This window comes from Debaryomyces hansenii (assembly GCF_000006445.2).
Source record: "Debaryomyces hansenii CBS767 chromosome G complete sequence".
Lineage (NCBI taxonomy): Eukaryota > Fungi > Ascomycota > Pichiomycetes > Serinales > Debaryomycetaceae > Debaryomyces > Debaryomyces hansenii.
This window is the reverse complement of record NC_006049.2, coordinates 467,444-480,071: the sequence shown is the minus strand read 5'-3', so window position 1 is coordinate 480,071 and position 12,628 is coordinate 467,444. Positions and strand designations below refer to the sequence as shown.

The 12,628-nt window shown below is 35.5% G+C and overlaps 3 protein-coding genes across 3 annotated transcripts; 1 reads left to right on the top strand and 2 right to left on the bottom strand. All coding sequences in view use genetic code 12, as the record gives it.

The window, feature by feature from the left end:
• Nucleotides 1–167: 167 nt before the first annotated feature.
• Nucleotides 168–513, bottom strand: DEHA2G05588g (DEHA2G05588p; the record flags this gene model as incomplete). Its single annotated transcript, XM_461789.1, has 2 exons — nucleotides 168–320; nucleotides 466–513. The coding sequence occupies 2 exons, from the start codon at nucleotides 511–513 to the stop codon at nucleotides 168–170; spliced, it is 201 nt and encodes a 66-aa protein (XP_461789.1).
• A 197-nt stretch (nucleotides 514–710) lies between these two features.
• Nucleotides 711–2,234, bottom strand: DEHA2G05566g (DEHA2G05566p; the record flags this gene model as incomplete). Its single annotated transcript, XM_461788.1, has 1 exon — nucleotides 711–2,234. The coding sequence occupies one exon, from the start codon at nucleotides 2,232–2,234 to the stop codon at nucleotides 711–713; it is 1,524 nt and encodes a 507-aa protein (XP_461788.2).
• Nucleotides 2,235–2,531: 297 nt separating this feature from the next.
• Nucleotides 2,532–12,581, top strand: DEHA2G05544g (DEHA2G05544p; the record flags this gene model as incomplete). The annotated part of the gene is made up of 1 exon (XM_461787.1): nucleotides 2,532–12,581. One exon carries the CDS (start codon nucleotides 2,532–2,534, stop codon nucleotides 12,579–12,581), a length of 10,050 nt encoding a protein of 3,349 aa, XP_461787.2.
• Nucleotides 12,582–12,628: the final 47 nt, after the last annotated feature.

Sequence of the window (12,628 nt, the reverse complement as noted above, 5' to 3'; positions counted from 1 at the left end):
TCTAGTTCGGAGCTACATGTAATTTAATCCAATCACATGGAGAATATAAGCTATAGTATTCTATTCTATTTTTAAGTATATATCATATAAATCGTGCTCGAGAATCATTTTGTTTCTTCCTTGGTCAAATCGCTATATCTAGTTAGTAGACGAACCACAAGATTAATCTAATCAGTGTATACATACTTCAAGAACTTTTCTAAGTCAAAGTCTTCTTCTTTGGTTTGGGCAACAGGAGCAGCCTGGGCTGGCGGAGCTTCCTTCTTAGCACGAGGCCATGCAACAACAGCTGCAGCAGTACCTAAAGTGGCAATAGAAAGCTGTTCTGTTAGTCAATCAATATTCTATAAGAGTAAAGCAAATTGAATTCATGGCCCTCTTCGTTAATTTATGATCAAAGCTATGGATACTTTCAGTACTTATTCCCTCTCGATTTCAATCCAAAATTGTTACCTTAATACATACAATATGAGATGGGACTTGTCTCCCAAATATAGTATAAGCAGCACCCATTTTATTAATTTCGTAGACGTATTTGCTTGAAATATAATAGTTCAAAAGTAGTAAAGAACAGTAAAGCTTCAACCACCAATAACCTTAGTCTGAGCAATCCCGAGATCCAGTTTGTATATAATATATTACATAATCAACATTTCTTTAGTCCCATTTACATTAAATGGTGGATTAGATATAATACGCTATATACAATGTTAATTATCTATAACTAGAGCCTCACGCCAATAGTTTATCACACCAAATCTATTGAGAACGTCAAATGCCTCATCATCATTGGAAGTTCTCATTATCGACCATTTCTTAAATTTTATTTCTTTGATTTGCCCTTCCCACAAAAGCAGACATTTATTATCGGAGAGATCTTCTATTTGTTCTGGTGATATATCAGGGGAGTTTAGATCATCCGATACCTTAGGAGCAATGTTCTCAGTCCAATCGATCCTCTGCGTTAATAGCCTTTTGTAGAACTTGATGCTTTTAGCTCCACCTTCCACAATGATCAAATTGAATTTGGGATTCAACAAACATATTCCATATAATCCCAACTGCTTAGCATTGATATCAATTTTGTAGAAGTTTCTGGGATTCGAAAGCTTATCAATTTTGAATACTGTGGTATGATATCCCTTTTCAAGATTTTTTTCGTGTTGGTTTTGAATTTTTGCAAGCCTTTCTTCTTTAGTCAACTTCCGTTCTTCATTCTCTTGCATGTGTTTTAAATGCCTTTCTTCGACTTCTTCTCGAACTTTCATTTCCACTGCCGTAGGGTCTTTAATTGCTTCGTTGGTCAATACGTTCATTAGATTTGATAATTTCACTTTCGGTGGGGGAGGAGGATCCAACCCTAGCTTTATACGATCTTGCATATCCTTTTGTTTTTCATGTCTATCATTTCGTCTTATTCTCTTCAATTCTTTCTTCGTTAGATACATAGGTTTCGCGTCTGGCATATGTCTTTCCCAAGGAGGCGGTATCAACACAGGATGTTGTATATATATAGAAATGGGAGCGATTTCGTTGTCATATATGAGACGTGATTCATCTGTAATGTTATTGTAATTACGGTCTTTCAAATACGGTCTGTCCCACCATTCAACAACCGGTGGATATTGCAGTTTGTATAAATGTTCCCCTAAATTTTCATCCGCTGTCAATCCCTTTTCTTGAGTTTCTTGGTATTTGACCACTTCTTCTTGTTCCTTTTTCAATTTTTCTCTCAATTCATTTCCCTTTGCAATATACTTCCCCTGTTCGTTGAATTGTAATGTTCTTGGTCTATGCTGTGCCGTAATTGGTCCCGACATATCATCTTGGTTCAAATATGGATTGATAGCCGTAGGATCAAACCACTTTTTAACGTTTTGCTTTAACGGATTATGATTTTTAGGTAATGTACGTGCTGGAGCATTATTTCGTAATAGCGGATGAATTTCCACATTAAGCCCACCTTTACCCTCTCTCTCTTCTCTTTCTCTTTCTGAGTCTTGGTTATTTAATCGCTTTTTAGCCGAATCTATCTTCGATGACAAAGTGTCTACCCTATGTGGGTTATTACTATGTCTATGGCCGGTCTGTTCAGGAGTACCGTTTTTGTTCTTTTCTAGTAATCTTGCTTTAGCTCTTGCAATTGCGTCCGTTGTGTCAGTAGAACTCAGTTCTTTTATTCGCTTACTTTCTCCATTCCCATTCTTTTCAAATGGCCTCTTCCTGTAAGACATTTCTGTTATATTCCTCTTATCATTAGAGTAAACATATTCTATTCTTGTTGGACTCATCACTTGCCCTGTATACTATCAGTGTGTTTGAACCAGGAGTTTCGAGCAAAAATAGCAAGAACTACTTATAAATTCAGTTTTTCGTAATCAAATCATAGACTAATCATACATACACATAAGAACAGTCTTAAGAAGGATTATATTAACAGTTGAAGCGTCCAATTTGTAATTGATAGCTTAAATAAATTTGAACAATTTACTTTCTTGAGCCTGAAGTGTTAATAATACATATCTTACACAATGATTATTTCTAAGCGGAATCACTTAGAGAAAATGGAGATGGCAAAGCCATTGAAATCTTTGATTGATGATCTTAAGAGTTGCCCTTTAGAAGAATTACCACATAAATTGAAACACAATTTGTCTTGGGAAAGACCAAGGGGCGATTTATTCCATTGGGTGCCAGCCTTGAATAGGTTTGATGAAATATTTGAAGCCCAAGTTAAGAAGTATGAACTAGACCAGGAGCATCCCAAATTGCAGGAAATGGATAAGAAGGATCAAGAGTTGCTTGTGGCATGTTTGCAGTTTACACATCTTTTACTTGAACACTGTGCGAATAGATCTATCTATTCTAGTAGTGAAAGAATCTTCCAGTTGATAAATTCACCAACGATTGATGTCAGATTAAGCGCCTTGGAGGTGGGTGTTTCAATATCAGAGAGATATGTTCAGACTAGCTCGAATAAATATTCAGCCCCAAAGCCGGTCAAGATGAAAGTATTACAGATTGCAAAATCATACCCACTTCCAGTGCCACCTAATTTTCACCGTAAAGTTGAAGAAGAGGAGAAGATAAGTAAAGAGGACAAGGATACTGTATTGGGTGACCATTATAGTCTAATTGATTCTATTACTACGAAAAGAAAATACCCATCAAAATGGAAGCACCTTAACTTTCAATACTATAAGGCCTATACACCCCAAGCACAAAATATACATACCAAGAGTGAATCTGCTAAAAGTGGAAAAGAAGAATTAAAGAATAAAGAAGCAAAAAGGTCTAAGTCAAAATCCAATTCGAATAAATTATCGAAGACAGATAATGAAGAAAAAATAGTTCCAAAAGAAGGTGTTACAAGTTTTAGTTTATCGGAAGAAACTGTACGTAAGTTATCTTTAGAGCAAATATTTGACAAGGCTTCTGAAACTATTCCTAAAGAATATTGGTATGAGTTCGGTCTCGTTGCGCCTGTCGTCAAGTCTTTTAATACCAAATCATATGAGTCAATCGAATTACGTGAAAAGTTACTTCGTGCAAAATGCTTGGCCATTGCGTTCATATGCTGTATGTGTCCAAGTGAATTTACTGCATCAAGATTCTTTGAATCTGAACCATATATTTTTAGCTTCCTAATCGATTTAATCCAACCTGAAAATTCAGCAGATGTTTCAAGAGATGTTTATTTTACTGCTACGAAAGCTTTAGAGTGCATTTCTTTGAAAAGAGTATGGGGAAGTGATATCATCAGATGTATGGGTGGGAATGTGAACCATGGAATTTTATTCCAATGTATAAGACATATCAATAAAAAGATTAGGGCCGAAGATGACGATTGCTTTGAATTGGCTTATGTGCACTTTTTTAATATGTTGGGAAATTTAATAGATTCAAAAAGTTTAACTCCTAGACTAACAGCTGGTGGTATTTTAAATGATTTATTATCATTCTTCAACGTTAAATCTAAGTATAGATGGTCGTGTTCAGCTGCAGTTCATTTAACAACAGTATTTTTAAGTGCATCTCCAGAGTCATTTGATGATTTTGTAGCTAATAATGGATTTCAATTACTTATTGATACAATTAAGTACGAAGTCAATTTTGCATTAGAGAACCCTAATTATGGAGGTGGTCCACCTAAGGAGTCTCTCGTTTATTACAACATTACCTTCCGACAAGCTAACTATATTCGAAACCTTATGAAACTAGTTTCACATTTAATTCAGTCAGAGCCTGGTGATAGATTACGTAACCTTTTTGATTCTCCTTTATTAGAAAGTTTTAACCAAATTCTCCTTAATCCTAAAACTTTTGGCCCATTAATATTGTCTGCGACTATTGACTCGGTCTTTTATATTATTCATAATGAGCCAACAGCGTTCTCAATTTTGAATGAAGCTAAGGTGATAGATACCATTTTAGATAATTTTGAAGATTTATTTCTTCCATCAAATGATTTGTTGATGTCCTTAGCTGAAGTTATTGGTGCTATTTGTTTGAATAATGATGGTTTAGATAAGGTTATGAAGCATAATACTATTGGTAAATACTTCCAATCATTCTATAATCTTGACTATGCAAAAGAATTGGTTAGATCAGATATGACCACAAATCTAGGTTGCTCGTTTGACGAATTGGGAAGACATTATACCCCATTGAAACCAATTATTATGGAAGAGATCAAAAAATTAGTTCGAAATGTTCCTGATTTCGTCAATAGCAAATTGAATGGCATTCGTTTCTATACATCAGATAAAGGATCATTATATCGCAATAAAGATGAGATGATTATTGAAAATGAAGATGGGTCCAAGGAGATAGAAGTGTGGGAAACAACTGATGCTGCATATTTAGCTGACAACGTTTTCTTTTTCTTGGGTGGATTACTACAAGATAGTGGACAGTGGGGAAATGAAGCAATGAAATTAATACCTTATGAATCTTGGGCTTCATTTATGACTTTATCTAATGCTCCATTTGATTATACAACCTCGAATGGTTTTTCAACTTTAATGGGTGTCTTAAAATATTTTGATGACGAAAATAGAGATTATGGTCTACCTCTTGCATTTGAAATTTTGAAAAAGCAAGTTGAGTCTCCTCTTATTCAGGAATTTATTAACTTCAGAAATACAGATATTTCTTTCTTCAGCAAATTTGAAGACAATGAAGAAGCGGGTACACATTTTTTGAAGGAATTAAACTCTCTTAACACTTTATTTTACACGTTTACAGAGATTTATATTAACCCAGGCCTCATGTTTCACGAAAGATATCACCAAATTGCAGAATTATTTGGAAATGGAAAATCATCAGACGGAAGTGGTCTAAGATTATTATCAGATTTTGGTTTACTTCTAAGGAGATGTATGTTCGAAGAGATTATTTTGCGTTCTACTATGCCAGATACCGTAGCCAAACAATCCGGTGCTATATTTGACAGTAGCAGCGAATTCCCACCAATCCAAATATATGCTGCAGAACCTTCTAAGAAACAAGAGAAACAAGATGGCACGAGTGCGAAGTTCAAAAACTCATTACAGATAAGGTTTTTTGCGTACCGTTTCCAGAACTACATATCAACAGTTTTCTGCTGTTTGGGCCGTGTTTGCATGCATAAGAGACAAGAATTCATTGATGCTGCATGGCGAAGGGATGCAGTGAGAATCACTGTTGAAATAGGAAAAATATTCGAGACTTTGATTACGACAGATATTTCGAATGAAGAATATAAATCAAGTTACTATTTGGTGTTAGTAAATATCGGTTTATACTGCCTAAGCCAAAAAGAAAGGGTAAACAAAGATGTCATACAAACAAGTTTAGCTATTTCTCTCTTGCAAAATGGCTTTTTCGAAAAATTAAAAGAATTGGCAATTGGCTTCTGGAATAAACTATTACAGTTAGACCCTCAAGAAGTTGCAAAAACTAATGATTTAAAATATATCAACACTTCTGAAAGCAGTATTACTAAGAATGTGTTAAGTCAGATTCTCATGATTTTTGCTAAGATCGTTAATAATGATGTTGTTCCAAATTTACCGGCAACAAAATTATTTTATCATGAGGGGCTTGAAAAAGATCCAGAATCATTTTTAGTCTCAACGTTCTTGGTTCAGTCTAGAATCATTGCCCTTGAGTTAATACGGAGCACAATTGGTTCTGAATCTATAATTTTCAACCAATCAGATATAGCTACAACCCAGAATGTACCATCTCCGTTAATTGAGCAACTTGTTTACATCACAAAACATGTTTGGATGGCAACAAAAGAAGTTTCCGACGTACCCTTTATTCCCTTGTTAGTAGATAATGTGTCTCCACCGTTGTCACAAGTTCAATACTTAACATCGAAAGGAATATCACCTTCACAAGCTGAACATTTTTTTAAGCATACTGTGAGTTTGAATGAGATAAGTAGTCATGAAGTACCAGATTGTTCGCAATTAGATGTCGACAAAGAGGCATGGGAAAGTATTGTGCAAGACATCCATTCTGGAAGGATCATCTTTAAACAGGATTTTCCAACATTTGAACCCGGTTCTCATCTTAAGACAGCTAGATTGCGTGAATTCGATCATTTTACTGATTGCTGGTTCAAAGTTGCTTGCAACTATCATAAGGCAATTGAGTCGATTGCTGATATGCTTCTTTCTACGTATTCAGACCCTTCAGATATTTCGAGCAAGCTTGCTTATTATATTTTTGATTTGGTAGGCGTGAAGAAAAATAAAAGCTCGGATTTAGGTGTCGCTATTCATTTGTTTGGGATTATTCTTAAAGATGAAAAGGTGGTATATTCGAACAAGGAGACTATTTCGAGGTTTACACGTTTTATGACTATTGAACTTGAAAGTAACCCAAAGGATGTAGACAAGGACTATATCTCATATGGGTTGTATATCCTTGAGCAAGTGATGTATTACAAAGATTTTCCTGTATCTGAGAAGAGTCCACATGAACGCCTATGTCCCCAAAATGATACTGTTCCATTTTTGATCGATGATGAATTAAAACGGAGGGTATTTGATAGTCTTATAAAATTGGATGAAATTCACGAGATAAAATCTGCAATTGGGATTGCAAGAATTATGATATTATTAGTCAAAGACGAAGAATGCTCAACAATGCTTGTAAACTCTAAGTTACTTAAAACGCTTATTTCTTTAGCTAGTGATTTCATGAAAAATGCATCAGATAAATATGATATTTATCAAGCGGCACTTGTTGTTCTTATAAGAAGATGTTTTGAGACAACTGAAGTTTTGAAAGTTAATATGTCAGTTGAGCTTTCGACTGTATTCAAGGGAAGTATCAGAGGCAAACGTGACCTTCAATCAGTCTTGAAAGAGACTGCGTCAGTTGTGTTACGTGACCCAGGGTTATATGTGGATGTTTTCTCACAGGAAGTAAGGTTAGACAATTATGATGGTGGGGATGTTTACCCGTCAAAGCTAACTGTTTTTCGAAAGAAGCACGACAAAAGTAATGAAGATATGGACATGGAAGATGTAGAAGCTTCAAAAGAAGTAGATAACCTGGCCCTGCAACGTACCATTAACTCTACAGGCATTATCCATACACTCTTGAGTGAATTGATGGAAGTTAGTAAAAAAGATTGGGTGTCTGAACCACAATCTACGGACGATGAGAAGACTGCAAAGGACTCCACGACCGATGTGTTTAAAAATACAGATTTTGCTTATGCGTCTTTCTTATTGCAAACAATTACCGAGTTGCTTGGTTCTTATAAGCAATCGAAACTTGAATTTTTAACGTTTTCTAAGAAAAATCAAAATGATAATTTGAAACCTCGCTCCACTGCTTTGAACTTTTTACTACATCAATTGATACCAACTAGACTGCTTATTAAATCTAGCGGTATTGAGTTTGAGAGACGTTCTGCTATTTCGTCACTTTCTAAGCTTGCAGTTTTAGCGTTAGTATCAACACCAATTTTGAACGAAGACAATTCACCAGACCCAAAGAAAGAAGATATTGATATGGCTTTCATAAGAAAATTTTATGTTGATATTCTTCTGAAGATCCTAAAGGAGACGGTTAGTGCCCCAAGTGTCGCTAATGTTCGCTATGGAAAGCTTATTGATTTATTTGATTTATGTGGCTGTATGATAACTCAAAAGTTCCGTGATTTAACAGGACCCTTATTGAATAAAAATGCAACGAAGTATGATCAGTATTATATAGCTAAAGCTCTTATTGATAAGCAAATACCATCTCAGCTCACTGGAATAATCTCTGAGTTTGATGTTAATTTCCCTGAAATTAATCGTGTCATTAAACTTGGTATTAAACCGCTTACTTTATTGGGTAAGATCAAAAGTGAATTTCAGGATATCTTTGAGGACGAGCACCAAGGAGATAAAGAAGACGATGATATCGTACCAGAAGACGTTGATGATAGGGATGAAACACCTGATTTGTTCCGTAATTCTACTTTGGGGATGTATGATGTTGAACATGAGAGTGAGGATTCAGAAATGGATTATTATGACGAAGGGGATCCGTTGGAGGTGTTGATGTCTGGTGAAGAAATATCGGAAGAAGATTCAGAAGATTCCTCTCATCTTTCTGAACTAGATTCTGAAATGGAGGAAGACGAAGACAATGATATTTCTATCGATGAGGGCTACGAAGGAAATGAATCCATGGATGATGACAATATCCCAAGTATTGAAGATGATGATATTGAAATTATTGACGAATTAGATATGCATTCTCACAGCGATTCCGATGAAGGTTCAATAAATGACGAAGTCTCGGATGAATCCGGAGTTTATGATTACGACGAGGAAGAAGGAATCAGCGAGTATGATGATGAAGAATTAGATGGTTGGATTGAAGCTTTTGAAGACGATAATGCTCCTTCAAATGAAGCGGAAGTAGAAGATGGTGATATACCAAGTGGTGTTGAAAGCTTACGTAGGAATAGACTTGAACATTCTAGAGATGCGTATGAGGTTATGGATTCCGGCGAATCTGACGAAGACGAGGAAGATAATATGAGTGAAGATGATTCGGTTGTTGATGATGAAGTAGATGGATTAGGTATTGCGCCTGATTCAAGAAGACGAGCAAGGGACTTTGCTAGCACATTTTTTGATGCTTTACGTCCAGCTATGGGGCAACCAAATATTGCTTCGCTTTTCGAAGGTCTATTCAGCTCAGCAAATAATGATAACGGCTTATTAAGAGGGACTATACATATAAGTGGTCCTGGAAATTCTAGTCGTTTTGAACGTTCCTTTGGAAACGTTATACTGATGGGCTCTAAGTCCAAACGCGATAATGATGTGTTACATAGCATGTACATCAAGTCCACGAGGGAACGTTGGTTAGATGCATTAAATATGTTCTATTCTAAGTCGAAGGATGAGGCTGTTATGAAGATTATACCTAATATTGTTAATAGAATCGAAAAGGAAAGTATCGAAATATTCAAGCTGAAGAAGGAAGAAGCTGAACGAATTAGAAAGGAAAGAGAAGAAAAAATACGCAAAAGGGAAGAAGAAGAAAGGTTAAAGCGTGAAGAGGAAGCAAGAGAACGAGAAATCAATGCAACAAATAACTCTGAACATCATGATCCTATTATGGTTCGTATTGGTGACCGTGATGTTGATATTAGTGGAACTGACATAGACCCAGAATTCTTCGAGGCTTTACCAGATGATATGCGTGATGAAGTATTTACTCAGCATGTCAGAGAAAGACGAGCAAATGCGTCTAATACAGGAGCAGATGCCCGTGAAATTGATCCTGACTTCCTAGATGCTCTTCCTGAGCAAATTAGAGAAGAAATTCTTCAACAAGAATCGATGGCTCGTAGATTTTCTACCTTGGAAGATGAAATGACCTATCCGGATGTTGATGAAGATGAAGATTTGGAAGATGGGAACGAAGGAGAAAGTACGAATCCTTTTGTTTTACCTAGTAGTGACAATTCAGGTTCAAACAGAAGAAGATCAACTGTTGCTGGAGACGCTACGTCGGAATCTTCCAAAAAGTCTAAAAAGGTTTTCTTTACACCCTTAGTTGAGAGATCTGGTGTAGCTGCACTAATTCGTTTACTTTTTATCCCTCTGCCTATTAATCAGAGAGAGTATATCCATCAAGCATTGCAGTACTTGTGTAAAAGTAAACAATCGAGGGCTGAAATAATGGGCCTTTTAATCGCAATCCTTCAAGACGGTTTAATAAACCAACGATCTATTGAGAAAGTTTACTCACAGGTTTGCTTGAAAGCTAAAACTAGTACATCTAATACGGAAAGTCAGAATAATCAATTTCCTATCGGTGGCTCGCCGATTATCATTGGTAATCAAATAATCGAAGTCGTGCACTATATATTAGAGCGTAATACTCATATGAGATATTATCTTTTGACGGAGCATGATAACCCATACATATTGAAGAAGATTAATCGCAAAACGAAATTAAAAGAATCGTTAAGTAAGGAAAGTAAATACCCAATAAATCTCTTGCTTAGATTGTTAGAAAATAATTTGATCAAAGAAGATCAAACTTTCATGGATGTTTTAGCAAGAGTTTTACAAATCGCTACTAGACCACTTCATGCTTTACAAAACGCTAACAAAAGTGTTGAAGACAATAAGGTTCCTCCTATTACTCCTCCAGTTATTCCTGATCATAATTTCCGACAAATAATCAAAATACTAACTTCAAATGATTGTCCTAATACGACTTTCAGAAGAACTATCAGTGCAATGCAGAACCTATCTGTACTTCCGAATGCGCAAAAGGTATTTTCCGTAGAATTATCTGATCAGGCAACGAAATTAGGACAAACTATTATTAGCGATCTTAACGTTTTGACAAGAGAAATTCACAAATCAGATACCTACAATACAGAAAATAAGTCATTTGCGAAGTTCAGTGCGTCGAGCTCTGACCAGGCAAAACTACTCAGGATTTTAACCGCATTAGATTATATGTTTGAATCAAAAGAAAAAGATAAAGGCTTTGAGGATGAGAAAACCGATTATAAAGCGATCCATGATGGTAAGGAAAATAAATTGACTCTCGATGAAATTGAAGAATTAACAGGATTATATAAGAGACTTGCATTGGGAACTCTATGGGATGCCTTGAGTGATTGCTTAAGAGTTCTAGAAGAAAGAAAAGGCATGACAAATATAGCTACAGCATTATTACCCTTGATTGAAGCTTTAATGGTTGTTTGTAAACATAGCAAAGTTAAAGAAATTCATATCAAAGATGCTATTAAGTATGAAGCGAAAAAAATTGATTTCACTAAGGAACCAATTGAAAGCTTATTTTTTTCATTTACAGATGAACATAAGAAGATATTGAATCAAATGGTCAGAACTAATCCTAACTTGATGAGTGGACCTTTTGGAATGTTAGTTAGAAATCCTGGGGTCTTGGAATTTGATAACAAGAAGAATTATTTTGATCGAAAATTACATGAAAATAAAAATGAGAATGCTAAATTGTCAATCAGCATTCGCCGTGATCAAGTATTCTTGGACTCGTACAGAGCATTATTTTTCAAACCGAAGGATGAGTTTAAGAACTCAAAGCTAGAAGTCAATTTTAAAGGTGAATCGGGAATTGATGCAGGTGGTGTTACTCGAGAATGGTATCAAGTTTTATCGAGACAAATGTTTAATCCAGACTATGCCTTATTTACCCCTGTGGCATCTGATGAAACAACATTCCACCCGAATAGAACATCATATATTAATCCAGAACATTTGTCGTTCTTTAAATTTATTGGTAAGATTATTGGTAAGGCTATATTTGATAATAGTTTCCTAGATTGTCACTTCAGTAGAGCTGTCTATAAGAGAATTTTAGGTAAGTCAGTTTCGTTAAAGGATATGGAGACACTAGACCTTGAATACTTTAAATCATTGGTATGGATGTTAGAAAATGACATAACTGATGTGATCACAGAAGATTTTTCAGTTGAAACTGATGATTATGGAGAACATAAAATCATTGACTTGATTCCTAACGGAAGAGATATAGCCGTGACCGAAGAAAATAAACACGAGTATGTCAAATTAGTTGTTCAGTACAGATTGCAAACTTCGGTTACGGAACAAATGGACAACTTTTTGTTGGGGTTCCACGAGATTATTTCAAAGGATTTAGTTTCTATATTTGATGAACAAGAATTAGAATTATTGATTTCGGGATTGCCGGATATCGATGTTTTGGATTGGCAAAATAATTCTACGTATAATAATTATTCGCCTTCATCAGAACAAATTCAATGGTTCTGGAGAGCGGTTAAATCGTTTGACAACGAAGAGAGAGCCAAATTGCTACAGTTTGCTACGGGTACCTCGAAAGTTCCTTTGAATGGTTTCAAGGAGTTGAGTGGAGCTAGTGGAACTTGTAAATTTAGCATCCATAGAGACTACGGAACCACTGATAGATTACCATCCTCACATACATGTTTCAACCAAATAGATTTACCAGCATATGAATCATATGAAACATTAAGAGGATCTGTTCTATTGGCTATAACAGAAGGTCATGAAGGTTTTGGATTAGCTTGATTTTGCAAAGTTGATTTTATATATGAAATAATAAAACACGTATTAAT